General features: G+C 43.0%; 1 protein-coding gene across 10 annotated transcripts in view; it reads left to right on the top strand.

Annotated features, from left to right (window-relative positions):
* fryl (furry homolog, like) overlaps positions 1-19963 on the top strand; it is a 477034-nt gene that overhangs the window by 257434 nt on the left and 199637 nt on the right. For all 10 annotated transcript variants that reach the window (XM_087987974.1, XM_087987980.1, XM_087987968.1 and 7 more), the window contains 4 exons: positions 6636-6743; positions 11437-11674; positions 11784-11969; positions 17856-17942. In XM_087987974.1, the coding sequence (XP_087844100.1) occupies positions 6636-6743; positions 11437-11674; positions 11784-11969; positions 17856-17942 (619 nt within the window). The remainder of the gene's footprint in view (positions 1-6635; positions 6744-11436; positions 11675-11783; positions 11970-17855; positions 17943-19963) is intronic.

The following is a 19963-nucleotide window of genomic DNA, read 5'->3' as shown; positions in this document are numbered from 1 at the left end:
AAATCTTTTTGATGAAATACTTTCATGTGGAATCATGGAATAATACAACATAGAGGAAATAGTGAGGATTGCAGATGCTGAGTTGATAAAGTGTTGCACTGGACAAAGCAAGAGACTCGATGTTTCAGGCAGGGGACTGGGGAGTGGGAAGAGGGCTGAGAAATAAATAGGGGGAGGAGGAGGTGAGGCTGGGGAAAAGATAGGTGTGATGCAGATAGGAGGTGAATGTGACAGGTTGGTGGGAAGGTTGGAGCAGATAGGTGGGAAGGAAGATGCACAGGTAGGTCTGGTCAAGAATCAGAGGATTGGATCTGGGATGAGATGGGGAGGGGGGAGGTTTCATCAAGGTAGCTGTGGAAGTCTGTGGATTTGAAATAAATGTCAGTGTTGAGTCGGTCGCTGGAGACAGAGGGGTCTAGGAAGGAGAGGTTGGTGTCAGAGATAGTTCAGGTGAATTTGAGGTCAGGGTGGAAGGTTATGGTGCAGTTGATGAACTGTTTAAGCTCCTCGTGGGAGCATGAGGCAGTGCCAATACAGTCATCCATGCAGCAAAGGAAAAGGTGGGGGATGGTGCCAGTGGAAGAGGGACTGTTCCATGTTCCGACAAAAAGTAAGATGAGCGGGGACCCATGCAGGTACCCACAGTCACCCCTCTGGTTTGTAGGAAGTGGGATGATTCAAAGGAGAAGTTCTTAAGGGTGAGCACCACTTCCACCAATTGAGAGTGTTGGTGAAGGGGGACTGTTTTCGTTGGCAGGAGAAGAAAAAAACAGGGTTTTTAGGCCTTTCTCATGGGAGATACAGGTGTAGAGGGACTGAATGAAGATGAAGTGCTGGGGGCCGGGGAATCAAAAGTCATGCAGGAGGTAGAGGACGTGGGTGGTGTGTCGAACATATGTGGGGAGTTCCTGGACCTAGGGTGACAGATTGGAGTCATGATAAGTGGAGATAGTTTGGTGCGGCTGGAGCAGGCAGAGACCATCAGTCGTTTGGGGCAGTCAGGTTTGTGAATTTTTGGGTAAAAGATTGAACTGGGCGATGTGGGGTTGGGGACCTTGGAGGTTGGAGGCTTTTGGTGGGAGATCACCTGAGGTGATGAGGTTGTGAATGGTCTGGTCTTGGATGTGATGTCTTGTTGATGGGAGGTGCAGTCATGTTTGAGGGGGCAGTAGTTGGAGATGTCAGTGAGTTGGTGTCTGGCCTCAGCGATGTAGAGGTCAGTGCCCCATATTATCACCATGCCTCACTTGTCAGCTGGCTTGATGGTGAGGTTGGGGTTAGAACAAAGGGAGTGGAGGGTTGCGTATTGCGAGGGGGAGGTGGAGGTTGGAGTGGGTGAGAAGGGTAGAGAGATTGAGGCAGTTAATGTCACAGCGGCAGTTGGACCTGAAGTGGTTGAAGGAGGGGAAGAGGCCAGTATGGGGTGTCCAAGAAGATGGAGTTTGTTGGAGTAGGGAGAAAGGTGGGTGGGAGTCAAGCATGCAGGTGATGGGGAGAAAAAAAGAGTTCAACATTGCATGTGCAGAATTCATTGACATGGGGACCAGTAGAATGAAGCTAAATCCTTCGCTGAGGACAGACGTTTCCCTCAGTGAGGAGGAGGTCTGAGGAGATGGTAAATACCAGCAGACTTGGAGCTGGGGTCAGGTGTTGAGGTGGAATGGGGTGGAGACTGTCAGTGGAGTGGGAGTGCGTGGGAGGGGTCATGTAATCGGTGGCGACGTCAGCAATCACGCGACCGGCAGTGTCCATGGAGACACCATGGATGATGGCATCAACAGAAGTGACTGCGTTGGCGGCAGGGGTGGACTTGACACCAGCAGCAGGGGTGGACTTGATGTTGGTGACGGCAGCGGGGACGGAATTGACATCGGCGATGGCAATGGGGGTCGAATTGGCGGTGGTGGCAACAATGTCAATTTGACATTGGCGGTGGCCACAAGAGTTTGAGTGGCATGATCTGCACTGACCACTGGAGTGACATCATCGACTGTGGCCGTAGTGGCAGCTGAAGCAGCTGCATGGTTAATGGTGTCCAGTGGATTCCAGAGGAGGCCGGGGATGGATTCTGGAGTAGTCGAGGAGGCCTGGGTTTGGAGATAAGTGCGAAAGCGTTTAGCTTATTTACGTTCCTTGATGTCAGATAAGCTGGAGGAAAAAGCATTGGTTGTGGGTGAAGAATAGTAGAGGTCTGTTGCAGGTCTGGGAGAGGCAGGCCCTGAGCTGGGGCAGGGCTGACTGTAAAGAGACTACTTTGATGTTGGAAAGCTCAGTCAACAATGATTGTGAGTTTTTCTATGACATCATGTAGTGGGTGTTATGCTACACACATTGTCACTGGCAATTTTCAAGCCCATTTTTGACTATCTTTAAGATTACCACTTTGTCCAATATCAGTTTTCCTGCAGTCTTGTCTCTGGGCGGTGTTCCTGCAACCCATGGTATAGGCAACTACCTTCGCAGAGCTGAGGTAGCTGATCTGTTCCTCCCTGGGGGTGGGGTGGGTTGTCACAATCTGGTATCACCAGGGCATTATACTTCCTTTCAGTCTGCAAAGCCACATTCACTACTCAGGTTTTCTGTCCGTTTGTTAACTTCATATCACCTTGACAGTGTCCCTTTAACTCCATGTACTTTAATTTTGTCAACAACTTTCTTATGTGGTACTTAATTAAAAGCCTGTTGAAAGTCTATTTCATCAACTAATTAAATCCAAGAAGAGCCAAACACACAGTTTTCTTTTAACAATCCATGATAACTTTGAGTTATTTTCCATGTTCACTGAAGGGTCTAATGCAGATTGGTTTTTGTTTGCAGCCAGGTGCATAAGTTAAGAGGCAATTTGATGTTATCGAGAATGCCTTTTGCATCAGTGTGTGCAGAATCAGGTTTTTAGATTGTATCTAATTTGTTTGAGTTGATTGTTCTTCCATGCTTCTACGAAAGAAGGCTAATCATAAAGCATTCTGTTGCCTTCAAAGCCTCCATGTCTGTCTTCAGTTAGGAAACCTTCAGCAATGTGTTTATTCAAGGCTACTGAAATTCCCAATATCCTTTGCTGTCTTAAGCTGTATGTTTGATTTGCTTCTATTTAATGAAGAATTATAGCATGGCTTAGTGAATGCTTCCACCTTTGTTTCAGTTCAGCTGGAGTTGAACTGTTGGCTCTAAGTTCTTTGAGGAATATCTGCTAAATAAAATTAGAGTCTTTAATTTTTAACCTATTGCAGTCATAAGCTGAGTTGTATTGTAAGTAAGTTACGTTGTGTTCAGTTGTGAACTGCAAATGTCATGTAAATGTATTGTAAGTCATTATGATTATAGGTTACTGCAGATGAAATTTGCCATGATGACACAAAAGCTTCACTTATGAGGCAAAATAAGGCTGGGATTGTTTCCTTACAGAGCAGAAGTGGGTACTGCAGATGCTGGAGATTAGAGTCAAGATTAGAGTAGTGCTGGAAAAGCACAGCAGGTCAGGCAACATCCGAGGAGCAGGAAAATCGACGTTTCAGGTTAAAGCCCTTCATCAGGTTTTTATATTGTACCTAATTTGTTTGAGTTGATTATTCTTTCATGCTTTTATGAAAGAAGACTGAGCGTAAAGCATTCTGTGATGAAGGGCTTTTGCCCGAAACATCGATTTTCCTGCTCCTCGGATGCTGCCTGACCTGCTATGCTTTTCCAGCACTACTCTAATCTTGACATTGTTTCCTTATAGCAGATGGGTTCAGGGGAAATTTGATGGGAGGTATTCAAAAGATTTTAAAAAATAGATAGGAGGAACTGTTGCCACAAGGAGCATGACCAGAGGAAATAGATTTAAGATAATTGGCACAAAAAATGTCCAGGGTGGGTGGAATGAGCAGTTGTTTTATGGCCTGGACTGTATACCCTGTAAGAGTGATAGCAATAGACAGAGCAAACTTTCAAAAGGCAGTTAACTATTCCAGTGTAAAGAAAGGTAAGCATATCTTACGATTAGCAGACCAATATATGAAAAAAATTAATTTCAGCAACTTCCTTTGAAAATCAGGAAAGAATGACGAAGAAAAGTGAGGGAGGAAGTGGTGTATGAGAGAAAGTTAGCAAGAATTTCATTGAATCCCTAGTGTGGAAACAGGCCACTCAACCTAACAAGTCCACAACAACTTTCTGACAAGCATCCCACCCAGACTCAACCCCCTACTCTATTTCTGTAACCCTGCATTTCCCATGGCTAATCCACCTAACCTACATGTCATTGGACTGTGGGGGGAAACCAGAACACCCAGTAGAAACCCACGCAGCCATTGGGAGAACATGCAAATTCTACCCAGACATTTGCCCAAGACTGGAATTGAACCCAGGTCCCTTGCGCTGAGAGGCACCAGTGCTAACTACTGAGCCGCTGTGCTGCCTAATATAAAGAGAAATATAAAAACAGGTCATAATAGTTATATAATTCTTTCAGTGTAAGTAAGGGGAACGTTGGGTGGCACGGTGGCTTAAGTCGTGAGCACTACTGCCTCACAGCACCAGGGACCTGCGTTCAATTCCCACCTTGGGCAAATGTCTGTGTGGAGTTTGCACATTCTCCCCGTGTCTGCGTGGGTTTCCTCCGGGTGCTCCGGTTTCCTCCGACAGGCCAACGATGTGCAGGTTAGGTGGATCTGCCATGCTCAATTGTCCGTAGTGTTAGGTACATTAGTCAGGGTAGGTTGCTCCTCAGAGGGTCGGTGTGGACTTGTTGGGCCGAAGGGTCTGTTGCCACACTTGGAGGGTGCTGAGGAAGTGTTCAGGGTGATGGAGGAATGGACCAAAGTGTCAAGGAGGCATGTTCTCTGTGGGATATTGACAGTGGAGCAGAAGGAAGATGGTTTTTGATGACAATATCCTGTTGGAAATGGCAATGGATGATCTTTTGAATGTGGAGACTGGTGGGATGGAAAGCTAGGACAAGAGGAAGCCAATCATTGTTCTAGGAGGGAGGGAAAGTGGTGAGAGCGCATGAGGAGGAAATGGTTTGGACACGGCTGAGGGCCACAGTAGGGTGGAGGGGAGAGTGCTTGGTAAAGTGAAAAAGGAGGATATCTTCCAACCATCCTGATAAAGGGTGATATCGTCGGCAATATTCCAGGTGAGAACAGGACGTAATACCGATGACATAAAGCCTGAGTAAAAGAAGTAATGTTCCACATACTCTATAGAGAGACAAGTATAACAGGGCACGCCTTTGATTTGGAGAAAATGAAATGAGTTCATGATTCAACATGAGAACAAGCTCAGCCAAGCAAAGGAGGGTGGTGGTGAATGGAGGACTACGTAGGCCTCTTTTCATGGAAAAAGCAGACTGTCTTCAGACTGTCCTGGTGGGAAATGGACATTTTGAAGGATTACACATCCATGGTGAAGTGAAATGGAGGTGGCTGAAAGTTGTGGACCCAACATAAAACATCAGAATAATGACAAATATAAGTTGAAACTGACTGAGCAACATATAAAAATATAGCCAAGACAGGAAGAAATAAGACCATTGAAGCAGGAATTTGCTGAAAAGATAGGTCTGCTCAGGCATCCGCTAGTGGATTTTGGAAAGGAGGTAGAAGCAGGCTGTGCGAAATTGAGAGACTGCAGGGAGGAAGCTGTGGAGGGGAGCTCTCCAGGGGAGATCAGTGACAGTCCTTGAAATAATACTGGATGCTGAAACAAAAATGCAAATTTCTCGAGAAACTCAGCAGGTCTAGCAGCATCTGTGGAGAAAAAGCAGAGTTAATGTTTTGGGTGCAGTGACTCAGTTCTAGACCTGTTGAGTTTCTCCAGCAATTTCTGTTTTTGTTTCAGGTTTCCAGCATCTGCAGTATTTATTGTTGTGGATGCTTGTTTCCCCTCATGGAAGAGACAGGAAGTGGAGGAAAAATTTTAAAAATAAGGCCTCTCTCATTTAAGGTGGTGGTGAGGACATAGCTTTGCTCTAAGGGAGAGGCGGTGGCCTAATGTTGTTAATATCTTTAGACTATTAATCCAGACGCCCAGGAGGTTCAAGTCCCACAATGGCAGATGGTGCAATTTGAATTAAATACACATCTGGAATTAAGAGTCTAATGATGACCATGAAACTATTGTCGATTGATGCGGGAGAAGCCCATCTGCTTCATTAATGTCTTTGAAGGAAGGAAACTGCATCCTTACCTCATCTGGTCAACATGTGGCTCCAGACCCTCAGCACTGTGGTTGACTTTCAGCTGCTCTCTGAGCAATTAGAGATGGCCAGTAAATGATGGTCTAACCAGTAACACCCACGTCCCATGAATGAATGAATACAAAAAGAGGTTGATGAATCTCATTGAATATTTTTAAGCCATGATGTTGAGGTGCTGGTGTTGAATTGGAGTAGGGGCTCAACTCTGAAAGCTTATGATTTCAAATAAATCTGCTGGACTATAACCTGGTGTCGTGTGACTTCTGGATACTTTTAAGGCAGTGATAGCTTCTTGATTAACAAAGCGGTTGAGGGTATGGGTGTAGGCAGAAAAGTGGATTTGAGGCCACAATCCAGTTTGGCGTGATTTTGTCGATGTTGGCGCAGTGAATGTGTTAACGCTGCTAATTTCTCTGTATGTTTAATGTGTTTAATATTTTCATGTTTTTAATAGGGGTGAACGAAAACCTAAGATTGATCTCTTCCGGACGTGTGTGGCTGCTATTCCTAGGTTGATTCCTGATGGCATGAGTAGGGCAGAACTTGTTGAACTCTTGGCAAGGTGATGCACTTACTTTATTAGAAAAAAAACTGATAATGCATGTTAGATTTTACGTGCTGAATTGCACAGCAATTGAATCTTAAGATTTCTTTAGATGTGAGGGACAAAAACAGAAATCCCAGGTCATTCAAAAAAAATGCAAGGTTTGAACCAACGTTTTTATTCGCAGAGAATGAGTTGCCTACGAATGCATGTTGCTGAATAACAAGCAGAAATAAGTCACATTATGAGCTTGCCTGATCAGATGATTATTCACTGTGTATTGTTCAAACTTGCAAATGCCCAAAAGTCACCACTTTCAGACCCGAGAATTGTCTTCTCTACCTCCAATTACACTGTCAATAAACAAGTGAAGTAAGTCATGTATGCTGCCACTATTTAGTGATTGTGCTCATAGTATTTTCCACTAACAAAATGCTGTTGTTGATCCAAACAGACATATGTTTATCCTACAATTCTACAATGTTGTGTATTAATTTCACTGCTAGAGGAATATCAGGCACATGGACTGTGCTTCCCAATGATTAGGCAAAAGTGAGGACTGCAGATGCTGGAGATTAGAGTCAAGAGTATGGTGCTGAAAAAGCACAGCAGATCAGGCAGCATCCGAGGAGCAGGAAAATCAACCTTTCAGGCAAAAGCCCTTCATCAGGAATGGCTTTTGCCTGAAATGTCGATTTTCCTGCTCTTCGGCTGCTGCCTGACCTGCTGTGCTTTTCCAGCACCACACTCTTGACTCTTCCCAATGATTAGCTGATTGATTTGATTTAATCAGTAGGTTCCTTTTTATTTGTTCATAATGAACACCAAAAAATAAAACAATAAGTTTACTCTTAGATATGATTCTAAGATTGGGCAGGACTTGCTAAACTATCTTGAGTATGCAAATAGCTACACTAGGAGAAAGTGAGGACTGCAGATGCTGGAGATCAGAGTGGAAGAGTGTGGTGCTGGAAAAGCAGAGCCAGTCAGGCAGCATCTGAAGGCATTTTGAGCATAAGCTCTTCATCAGAGGTGAGGGGTTGCCCCAAGAGAGCTGGGAGATAAATGGGAGAGGGGGGCGCTGCTGGGGGGAAGATAGCTGAGGATGTGATAGGTAGAAGAAGTTCGGGGTGAAGGTGATAGGTCGGAGAGGAGGGTGGAGCAGATAGGTGGGAAGGAAGATGGACAGGTCAAGAGGATGGTGCCAAGTTGGAAGGCTGAATATAGGATAAGGTGGGGGGAGGGGCAATGAGGAAACTGGTGAAATCCACATTGATCCCGTGTGGTTGGAGGGTCCCGAGGCGGAAGACTCTTCCTCCAGGCGGCAGGTGGTAAGGGTTTGGCGCTGGAAGCAACCCAGGACCTGCATCTCCTTGGTGAAGTGAGAGGGGGAGTTAAACTGTTTGGCCACGGTTTGTATCGTGTGTGTGTCCCGGAGATGTTCTCTGAAGCATTCCGGAAGTAGGCGTCCTGTCTCCCCAGTGTAGAGGAGACCACACCAGAAGCAACGGATGCAGTACAGTGTGTGTGAAGGTGCAGGTAAATCTCTGTGGAAGGCTCCCTTGGAGCCTTGGATAGAGGTAAGGGTGGAGGTATGGGTGCAGGTTTTGCAATTTTTGCATGGCAGAGGAAGGTGCAGGGAGGAGAGGGTGGGTTGGTGGAGGAGCGTGGACCTGACAAGGGAATTGCAGAGGGAATCGTCTTTACGGAATGCCGATAGGGGTGGGGACAGAAATATATCCCTAACGGTGGGGTCTGTTTGTAGGTGATGGAAATGTCAGAGGATAATGCAATGTATCCGGAGGTTGGTGGGGTGGACGGTGAGGACCAGGGGAGTTCTGTCCTTGTTACGGTTGGAGGGGTGGAGTTCAAGGGTGGAGGTGCAGGAAGTGGATAAGGTGCGCTGCAGGGCGTCATCAACCATGTGGGAGGGAAATTGCGATCTTTGAAAGAGGAGGCCATCTGGTATGTTGTGTGTTGGAATTGGTCCTCCTGGGAACAGATGCAGCGGAGGCCGAGAAATTGGGAATAAGGGGTAACGTATTTACAGGAGGCAGAGTGGGAGGAGATGTAGTCCAGGTAGCTGTGGGAGTTGGTGGGTTTGTAGTAGTGTTGAGTTGGTCACTGGAAATGGAGGTAGTGAGGTCCAGGAAGGGGAGGGAGGTATCCGAGATGGTCCAGGTGGACTTAAGGTTGGGAGGTGGAACATACTAGTAAAGTTGATGAACTGTTCAACCTCCTCGTGAGAGCATGAGGTGGCGCCGATACAGTCATCAATGTAGCAGAAGAAAATGTGGGGAATGGTGTGATGCAACTGCGGCACTACTGCTATAATATATACACAATAGCTACACAAACAAACCATTTAAGATCAGTTGAGCTCATACTACCTGAGCTCATACTGTGGCTAATTTACATTTTGTTGCTCGTGACCTATGTTCTTAGGCAGGGACCCATTTTCTGTATATAAAAGGTATAGGGTGTAGGTTTGCTCGCTGAGCTGTAGGTTTGATATCCAGACATTTCATTACCTGGCTAGGTAACATCATCAGTGGCGACCTCCAAGCGAAGCGAAGCTGTTGTCTCCTGCTTTCTATTTCTATGTTTGTCCTGGATGGGGTTCCTGGGGTTTGTGGTGATGTAATTTCCTGTTTGTTTTCTGAGGGGTTGATAGATGGTATCTAGATCTGTGTGTTTGTTTATGGCGTTGTGGTTGGAGTGCCAAGCCTCTAGGAATTCTCTGACATGTCTTTGTTTAGCCTGTCCCAGGATAGATGTGTTGTCCCAGTCGAAATGGGTTTTTTTTTTCATCCGTGTGTAGGGCTATGAGGAAGAGAGGGTCTTGCCTTTTTGTGGCTAGCTGGTGTTCGTGTATCCTGGTGGCTAACTTTCTTCCTGTTTGTCCTACGTAGTGTTTGTGGCAGGCCTTGCATGGAATTTTGTAGATGACGTTGGTTTTGTCCATGGGTTGTACTGGGTCTTTTAAGTTTGTTAGTTTTTGTTTGAGAGTGTTGGTGGGTTTGTGTGCTACTAGGATTCCGAGGGGTCTTAGTAGTCTGGCTGTCATTTCTGAAACTTTGATGTATGGTAAGGTGGTTAGGGTTCCTGGCTGTGTTTGGTCTGCTTGTCGTGGTTTGTTCTTGAGGAATCTGCGGACAGTATTTTTTGAGTATCCGTTCTTCTTGAATACGTTGTATAGGTGGTTCTCCTCTGTTTTCCGAAGTTCGTCTGTGCTGCAGTGTGTAGTGGCTCGTTGCAATAGTGTTCTGATACAGCTTCGTCTGTGAGTGTTGAGATGGTTGCTGGTGTAGTTAAGTATTTGGTCAGTGTTTGTCGGTTTTCTGTATATGCAGGTTTGTAGTTCTCCGTTGTCCTTTCTTTCGACTGTGACGTCCAGGAGTGCGAGTGGACCTGTGCCTCACCACCCACTTCACCTTCAACAACATAATCTACAAACAAACGGCACACCCATGGGATCTCGGCTATCAGGATTCATAGCAGAAGCGGTAATGCAAAATCTAGAACAAACAGCCCTACCAACCATCAAACCAAAAATCTGGGTCCGTTACGTAGATGACACCTTTGTCATCAGAAAACAAAACAAGATAGACGAGACATTTAACATCATCAGCAACACCTTCACAGGCATAAAGTTCACCAAGGAGGAAGAAACCGATAACAAACTCGCATTCCTGGACGTCACAGTCTCTCCCTCGTAGCTCTACACACGGATGAAAAAAACCCCATTTCGACTAGAACAACACATCTATCCTGGGACAGGCTAAGTAAAGACATGCCAGAGAATTCCTGGAGGCCTGGCGCTCCAACCACAACGCCATAAACAAACACACAGATCTAGATACCATCTATCAACCCCTCAGAAAACAAACAGGAAATGACATCACCACAAACCCCAGGAACCCCATCCAGGACAAACACAGAAATAGAAAACAGGAGACAACAGCTTTGCTTCACTTGGAGGTCGCCACTGATGATGATACCTAGCCAGGTAATGAAACGTCTGGATATCAAACCAACAGCTCAGCGAGCAAACCTACACCCTAAACCTCGACCTGAGCTACAAATCTTCACAAACCTTGTATAAAAGGTATGGACTCAAGCATTTCACCATTATCTGGATTGCTCAGGAGTTTGGGGAGCCTGTAGTCCCAGTGCTGTGTTTACATGGCAATGCTTGGTCAGATTAGCGCTGAAAATGTGTTGCTGGAAATGCGCAGCAGGTCAGGCAGCATCCAAGGAGCAGGAGAATCGACATTTCGGGCATGAGCCCTTCTTCAGGAATCTTTTGATTCGGCAAACGATAGGCTCCCTCTGGTTTATATTGTGATCATTAGAAAATTGACAATCTTGTATTTATCCAGATGAGCGCAAGAAAAAAAGATTCAGCAATAATGAACTCCTGTGCTGCCAGGACACCTTTGTAAAATTGCTGTTCTTAAAATTGAGAGCAGAACTTTACTTTCAAAGAAGGAAAGAACTTAATGTTGGAAAATGACTTCCTGCATAAGTCTTAGACAAAAAGTTGATGAGCTGAAGCATTAACTCCATTTCCTTCTCCACAAATGCTTTTGGATTTTCCTTTGTTTTAATTTACAACTGTAAATAACGTATGGCTTTATAGCTCAGGAGAGAAATATATAATGAATTTGTATTCATAGTAATTAGGCATAATTTTTACTTTGATTTACAGACTCACCATTCACATGGACGAAGAGCTTCGTGGTTTGGCATTCACTACTCTCCAAGCTTTAATGGTTGACTTTCCAGACTGGAGGGAGGATGTTTTGTCAGGGTTTGTGTCATTCATTGTCAGAGAAGTGAACGATGTCCATCCAACACTCCTAGATAACTCTGTCAAGATGTTAGTCCAATTAATAAACCATTGGAAGCAAGCAGTTCAGTCTCAAATGAAAGGTCATGATTTCCAGGTAATGATGAAATTTACATTGAGTTTGCACTACTTTATTACACAGTTCAGCCACTAATTTGTTTTGTGACCTAACATTTCCTACTTGGTAACTGATTTACAATCCACAGCGTGGAGTTCCAAATGGAGCTGCCCACACACTACCAGTGGAACGGAGCCCTTATTCATCAGTCTTCCATGCAGCAGAAGGTTTTGCCTTAGTGGTTCTCTGCAGCTGTCGGCCAGCCACCAGGAGGCTTGCTGTCAACATTCTAAGAGAGATTAGAACTTTGTTTACAGCTTTGGGTGTTTCAAAGGTCAGTACTACCTATAGATTTCTGTAGATTATTAACAGTTGTGATGCAGACTAATTTTTCTTACTATTTATTGCTCAGTGTTAACTGTTTCAAAGAAAAAAATGATCTGTATTTCCAATATCAGGAACATTTGCTTATAAAGATTATTTTATCCAGCAGCATTTATAACATAGATCATCCTTGGATTGTTATTTCAGAAATTGTTTAACTGAAACTACTTGCGTTGTTACTTAGGATCATTACTTAGTATTGTATTCAGTTAGAACTATAGAAGTTTGCAAATCAAAATGGTGTAAAAATATGTGTCCCAACCTATTTGTCCAAAGCTAAATTGATTGGTTTTGCCATACTGCTGTCTTCCTTTACTTCAAATATTTACTCATCTGTCCCTTGGTACAAGACCATACAAAATAGGAACAGGGTATACCATTTGGTTCTTCAAACTTACACTACCATTTACTAAGGTCAGGGCTAACTAAGCTACACTTGCTTGCTCTCCATAACCCTTGACTCCAATGTAGACCAGAAATCTGTCCAATGTGGCCTTGAGCATATTCAAAATGTATTTAGTTACAAATCACACAACGCGAGGTTGTGATCCTACTGGTTTATTTTGGAAGTACTGGCTTTCGGAGCGCTTCTCCTTCAGGTAGCTGTGGAGCAGGATCATAAGACGCAGAGTTTATAGCAAAAGATCTCTTGAGTTATGCAACTGTAATGTATCAAACAAACCTAGATTGCTGTTATGTTTTTCATCTTTTAGAATGAGTTACACGTTTTGGTTCATTGATATGTAAACCCCAGAACTTCTTTCCAGTCACATTCTCGAGGTAACTTAAGGTTTTATTTAAAAAAAAAAGAGTGACATCTCAGTTCAGACAATGCATTAAAGGTGTGAGGTGAGAGTCTGTCTCTATCCCAATCTTGAGTCAGACTGGTTCTATATCCAAAGTAGGAACTTATGAACAAAATAGAACTGTGTGTGTGTGTGTATACGCGCGCGCGCTCTCTCTCCCTCCTATGCAGACACACACACACACAAATCTATGTGGTGAATTTGCATTTGCAGAATTGTAATTGCAAATACATTCTATTTTGTTCAAAAAGCAGTCAATGCAAGCAGTCAGTCCATGTGACATTTTATAAATTCCTACTTTGGAAATAGAACCAGTCTGACTCAAGATTGGGGTAGAGACAGACTCTCACCTCACACTTTTAATGCATTGTCTGAGCTGAGATGTCACTTTTTTTAAATAAAACCTTAAGTTACATCGAGAATGTGACTGGAAAGTAGTTCTAAGATTTACATATCAATGAACTGAAACATGCAACCCATTCTAAAAGATGAAAAACTTAACAGCAATCTAGGTTTGTTTGATATATCATTCCAGTTGCATGACACTGAGATCTTTTGCTATAAATCTGTGTCTTATGATTCTATCCCATTAGCTACCTGATGAAGGAGCAGTACTCTGAAAGCTAGTACTTCCAAATAAACCTGTTGGGCCACAACCTGGTGTTGTATGGTTTTAACTTCGTCCACCCCAGTCTAACACCGGCACGTCCTCATCAAAATGAATTGACTGCATTTCAAATAAAAGCAGTGGTTTCTTCATCAATCATTCCTTGGGCAAACGTGTCTCCAGTTCCCAAAATGTGATCGATAAAAGTGTTTTCCCTAATCCTTTTTCTCACGAAGGATCATTTCAAATAAACCTTCTAAATACTTTTTCACTTCATTCTATAAAAACTTCATTCTATAAAGTCTCACCACTTTCAACAGTCTAAAAAACATAGCTGACTGATGTGAGTTTGAATGAATAATATGATGGTTCTGCATTAAGGGTTAGCAAGTATAATACTGGGGATAGGATTCAAAATATCAGATAAAACAGACATAAATTGAACTACAGAACCCAGTTCTCAAATATTCTTTTTCTCATCAGGTCAAAGGCTGACTAGTAAAATTTGGACAGTGGAGAATTACACCACCTATGTCCCCAGTCATTAAGATGAGGCTTTCATGTTAAGGAAAATGAATTCATGATTTTATTGTCACTTTTCACTGTATCTTCAAGATGTATGTGAAAAGTGTTTTGTTGCCCCAATCCGGTGCCATTTTGAGCTATAAAATAATAGAGACATGGATAGAGTCAGAGACTTTTCCCCAGGGCAGGATTTACTGGCACCAGAGGTCATAGTTTTAAGATCTGTCAGTGTTCTTGACGCAGAGCGTTGCGAATGCATGGAATGCGTTGCCAGCGGTGATGGTGGTAGCAGAGTCATTCAGGACATTTAAGCGACTTCTAGACATGCACGTGGACAGCAGTGAATTGAGGGGTGCATAGGTTAGGTTATTTTTAGATTAGGAGTAATCCGCAGCACAGCATAGAGGGCTGAACGGCCTGTTTTGTGCTGTGCTTTCTATGTTCTACAAAAAGAATAAAATGAAATTAACTCTTATTTAAGTAATCTTCTGTTCAAATTGGGTCATAAGACTTCTGCAAGGTGTCTGGAAGGTCATCAAGAAGTCCCGCTCTGGGAAGGGCAACGATGACACTGGTGCCCCAGGAGATCCTGGCTCTGCTGCCTTCCAACTCTGCCAAGAGTCCAGATTCCAGGTCTACTGCCACCAGAAGAACCTGCTTCAGGTACCGCTGCCGCTGGCAGAAGTCCCAATCTATACTGCTGATACTGCAGTCACTGCCCCGCCTCCATCCAGCTATGTAGATGAAGGAAGAAAAGGAAAAAAAAGTACATAAAAGGATGCCGCTGGCTTGGAGCAGAAGGGCTCTGACGAGCTCAAATACTACCTACTGTGCCATCATCAACCTGATACTCATTATTCCACGTTGTTTTTAAGACCATAAGACAGTGGAGCAGAAATTAGGTCATTCAGCCCATTGAGTCTCCTCTGCCATTCAATCATGGCTGATAAGTTTCTCAACCCCATTCTCCCGCTTTCTCTCCAGGTAACCCTTGAGCCCTTTGATACTGAACAATCTATCTATCTTAGTCTTAAATATACTCAATGACCTGGCCTCCACAGCCTTCTGTGACAGTGAATTCCATTGATTCACCGCTCTCTAGCTGAAAACGTTTCTCCTTATCTCTGTGCGAAAAGGTCTTCCCTTTACTCTAAGGCTATGCCCTCAGGTCCTAGTCTCTCGTACCAATGGAAACGTCTTCCCAACATCTACTCTGTCCAGGCCATTCAGTGTTCTGTATGTTTCAATTAGATGCCCCCTCATCCTTCTAAACGTCCTCAAAGGTGAAGCTTTTCATTCCTGGGCCCATTCTCAAGAACCTCCTTTGAACATGCTCCAAGGCCAGTATGTTTTTCCTGATATGAAGCCCAAAGCTGCACACAGTACTCCAAATCTGGTCTGACCAAAGCCTTATATAGCCTCAGAAGTACATCCCTGCTTTTATATTCAAGTCCTCTCAAAGTAAATGCCATCATTGCATTTGCCTTCCTAATTACTGACTCAACCTACAAGTTTACTTTGAGAGAATCCTGGACTAGAACTCCCAAGTGTCTTTGCACTTCAGACTTCTGAATTTTCTCCCCATTTAGAAAATAGTCTGTGCCCCTATTCTTCCTACCAAAGTGCATGACCTCACACTTTCCCACATTGTACTCCATCTGCCACATTATTGCCCACTCTCCTAAACTGTCAAATCCTTCTGTAACTTCCCAGCCTCCTCAATGCTACCTGTCCCCCTACCTATCTTTATGTTGTCTGCAAATGTAGCTAGAATACCCTCTGTTCCTTCATCTAGATTGTGAATGTCTAAAGTGAAAAGTTGTGGTCCCAACACTGAGCCTTTCGGTACACCACTTCTCATCCTGAGAAGGACCTTTTTATCCCCACTCTCTGCTTTCTGTCAGACAGCCAAGCTTCTATCCATACTAACACCTTGCCTCTAACACCATGAGCCTTTATCTTCCTGAGGGGACTCATTACAAATGCAAGGAACACCGACCGTGTAAAGCCTTTGGCTCAGTTGATCACAGTCTTACCAAGTATCCTCCTCAACTTTGGTTGCCCTTCAGAAATTGTTCCACTCCTTCGTCTCGTCCAATGGCATGCAAGCTGTAATCATCATGCACAGAACTGCCACAGAGGCCAGTTCTTTGAAGACAAGGGTTAAACAAAGTTGTGTCATCGTAGCAACATTTGTCTGCGTTTCACTTGCTACAGCACAAATGAGATGGCGGCATAGATGTGATCTCACGAGACCAGTAATCCAGCGGAACAGGCTGGAGATGTAAATTTGTATCCTAATGTTGCACCTGTTGGAATTTAAATTCAGTTAATTAAACTTAAAGTTGCTCTCTGTTTTTGATTTTTAAAAAAATCTGGTTCACTAATGTCCCTAAGGGAAGGAAATCTGTCTGGTCTGCATGTGACTACAGACCCAGAATAATGTCGTTACTGTTAACTGATCTTATTCAGGACCATTTGGGATGGGGAATAAATGTTGGCCTTAGCAATAATCCCTACTTCCCATGAAAAACAAAGGATAAAAAACTCCACTGCAGCAAAATACCTACAGGCATGCAGATAAATAACAAAACAAACAGGAAGCTGTTAACTTTATGCCACCTTCAATCCAAAACTAGGTCACTTCAACCTCAGTCTTAAGTGTGCAAATGACACTGAGATGTGTGTGTATTGAGAACCCAAGGTCCGGGTCATTATCAATTCCTTCTCCAAACATGTGAAATGCCTTTCACTAAAATCCCAGGAAAACAAGGTTGTCTTCAAACCAGCTGTCTTAGCACAACAATAATCAACTAATTTCCCTTTGAATTAAGTCCTCATAATAAATTTGTCAAACATGATTTGCCTGTCGTATGTCTATCTTGACTCTCTCTAATCATTCTATGCTTATCCATTGCTCTGCTGCTATATCCAATAATAGATTCTAACATTTCCCAAACACTAATGTCAGACGAAGTGGCATATAGTTCTTTGTTCTCTCTCTCTCTCATATCAAAACATAAAAGATTCTTTGGAGAATTGACAGGGCAGATGTGGAAACGTTGTTTCCCCTTGTGGGAGCATCAAGGACTGTGACTATTATTTCAGAATAAGGGGTCACACGTTTAAGAAGAAGGAGGAATTTGTTCTTTGAGGATGATTTAGATTTTATTGTCACATGTATTTGTACTCTTACTGTAAAGTAGAGTGAAAAGCTTTCATTTGTCACCAGGAAACAGTGCCTGTTTGAATAATTTAAGAATAAGAAAAAAAGATATAGTTTGAAGAAAGCCCATCAGTCCTGAACCTGCTCATCACAGTCAATGACACCTGTGTTGCCATCCCTCCGCCACCACTTCACCACCATCTACACCAGTCCCACCTAACGTCCAAGTTGCCTATCCTCAGGCAACATCTTTGTCGCTCGGCTGAGGGTAGTCTACCTATGGAATTCTTTACTGCAGAGGGCTGTTGAGGCTGGATCACTCTGTATTCAAGGCTAAGATAGGCAGATTTTTAATCAGTAAGGGAATCAAGGGTTGTGGGTAAAAGGTAGCAACGTGGAGTTGAGGGTTATCAGATCAGTCATGATCTAGTTGAATGGCCTGCTTGTTTTCCTATGTCTAGGAACTTAATTGATTATAAGGAATTCGAGAAGATCTCAACCAATGCATCCCTCTGCCTCCTAAATCAATGCATCTGAAATCTTTAGGACGCCCGCCATCATGTCAGGTGGAAATGTTGACTGTATTTTGCCAGAATTCCAACCACTTACATGGTGATGTTCCTACCAGTTTGCCTAATAGACAGCAATGTATACCTATTATTTTTGTCATGCTGTAGTTCAAAAACATTAATCAGCAAAATAATACAGCTTAGAACTATTCTTCTGTTTCAGGGAGATGAAGAGCTGGCGATCGATGTCATGGATCGATTAAGCCCTTCAATCTTGGAAAGCTTCATACACCTTACTGGAGCAGACCAGGTAGACCAGTGAGCTGGAAATTGATTGATACTTCATAATTTTGAAATATTAACAAACATTTTGTGAATTTCATTTAGGTATTCAATTTTTTTTTTGTCCAGGCATGTCAACATCGGTTCTGTTTTCAACTAGTGAATAGCTAAGGTACAATGCAATTTACACACACCTATAATGATCCCAGACCAGACTGACAATTTGATAAGCTCTGGTTCAGAGCCAGTAAGTTATTTAAAGGAGAAATAGTGTCAGGTCTAGGTACTTATAGAGCATAAAAGATATAATGGATTTGAAAAAAAAAGTGATAATCTTTATTTGACAAAGAACAAAGTTAAAAATCACACAACACCAGGTTATAGTCCAACAGGTTTATTTGAAATACTAGTTTTCAGAGCTGTTCCTTCATCAGATAGAAATCCCATGGATTTCTCAGAAATCAAACTCCCCCCATTCCAAAACCCCTTCACATGTTGACAACAGAACTTCCTCAAAAGTTGCTCTGTCACATACAGTCTCAGCGACTGCTCACGTTCTTAGAGTCCAATCTCCTGATTTGAGATTGGGTACCCTTGAATTATGGAAACTGTACTCCAGCACCTACTCAGAAGTAGGATTTTAGCGTTTCACAGACAGCTAGCTTCACCACGCTAATAGTGCATCTGTATTTTTTTTAATCTTGGTGAGCTGCATAAAATGAACATTGCTTATGGGCTTCATTCACTCACAGTTGCACATCTTCTGAGTCTTTCAGGTTCCAGGTCATTTCCTGAGCCCTAATTCAAACATAACAAATTTCTCCTCTGAATGCCTCCATCCATCTGTTTATAATTGACTGTTCGATAACTCTTGACCTTAATTACAGGTGTATCTACTAGCACAGAACTTGAGTATTTTTCAAAATGACCCATTTTGGGAAAGCTTTTTGTCTTGTACACATCTGGACAATTTACAAGGAATACCAAATGAAAGGGAAAGCAGTGTTGGTGTTGTATAACAGAAGAGTACTGGTTGTTTGGCAAATGAACTCTGATAGAGCCACTGTCATGGGGAATGAACCATTAAGTAATGAAGGACAGTTAACTGCCAAGCTTTGCTTTCATTTCAAAGCAGGCTCGTTGACTGATTACTGAAGGCATTGTCCTGAGAAGTGAAACAAAGGGTGGCGGTAACATAGTTTGTGTTGAAACAGGCACAGAGAGTGTATGTACTCTTCCTGTCTGCAAAGTACAGGGCCCTGTCTGTAACTTATGTTATTACAGTATTTATAAGTGCGCCATACTGCGAGTCCAACTGTCAATCCAAAATTGATCATTGGTGTAATTCTTCTCATACACATGATTGTCACAAATATTATCTAAGTGTAATAAATGTAATATCAATAATAAATATATCACACTTAGCATTAGATATTATGTTCAGTATTTTCTAAGTTTACAAGCAAGGCCTGGATTGGTACAATCCCTAACTGTGTTGCGAACAGCTGAAGAGGCATGTTGTTTGATGCTGACATAAGGTACAGGAACAGGAGCAGGCCATTCATCCCTAAAACTTGTTTCACGATTCAGTAGGGTCATGACTGATCGACATTACCCATGTCTGCTTTCCTGGCCTTTTCCTGTAACCCTCGATTCCCCTAAATATCAAGAATCTATCTATCTATCTCAGCCTTAAAATACACAAGGACTCTGTCTTCACAGCTGTCTGTAAAAGGAGTTTCAAATACACTCAACCTTCTGGAAGAAGAAATCCTCCTCATCTCAGCCATTAAATTAGCACAGCTTTATTCTGAGATTATGTCTTCTGGTCCCAGAAATTGTCCATCAAGGGAAAAAAATCAGCATATCCTGAAGAATGCAACGCGTTTCAATGCGATCTCTTATTCTTCTAAATTCTGTTTAGTAGAGTCTCAACTTGTTCAGCTTTTGCTTATAAGAGAATCCCTCCATAAAACATACTAGGAATCATCTTAGTGAACCTTCGCTGAACTGCATCCAGTGAAATTATATAATTTCTTGAATAAGGGG

This window comes from Chiloscyllium plagiosum, unplaced genomic scaffold (genome assembly GCF_037043375.1).
Source record: "Chiloscyllium plagiosum isolate Xiang-an unplaced genomic scaffold, Cpla_swu_hap1 HiC_scaffold_1, whole genome shotgun sequence".
Lineage (NCBI taxonomy): Eukaryota > Metazoa > Chordata > Chondrichthyes > Orectolobiformes > Hemiscylliidae > Chiloscyllium > Chiloscyllium plagiosum.
Note: the sequence above shows the minus strand (reverse complement) of the source record. Positions and strands in the feature narration are given on the sequence as shown.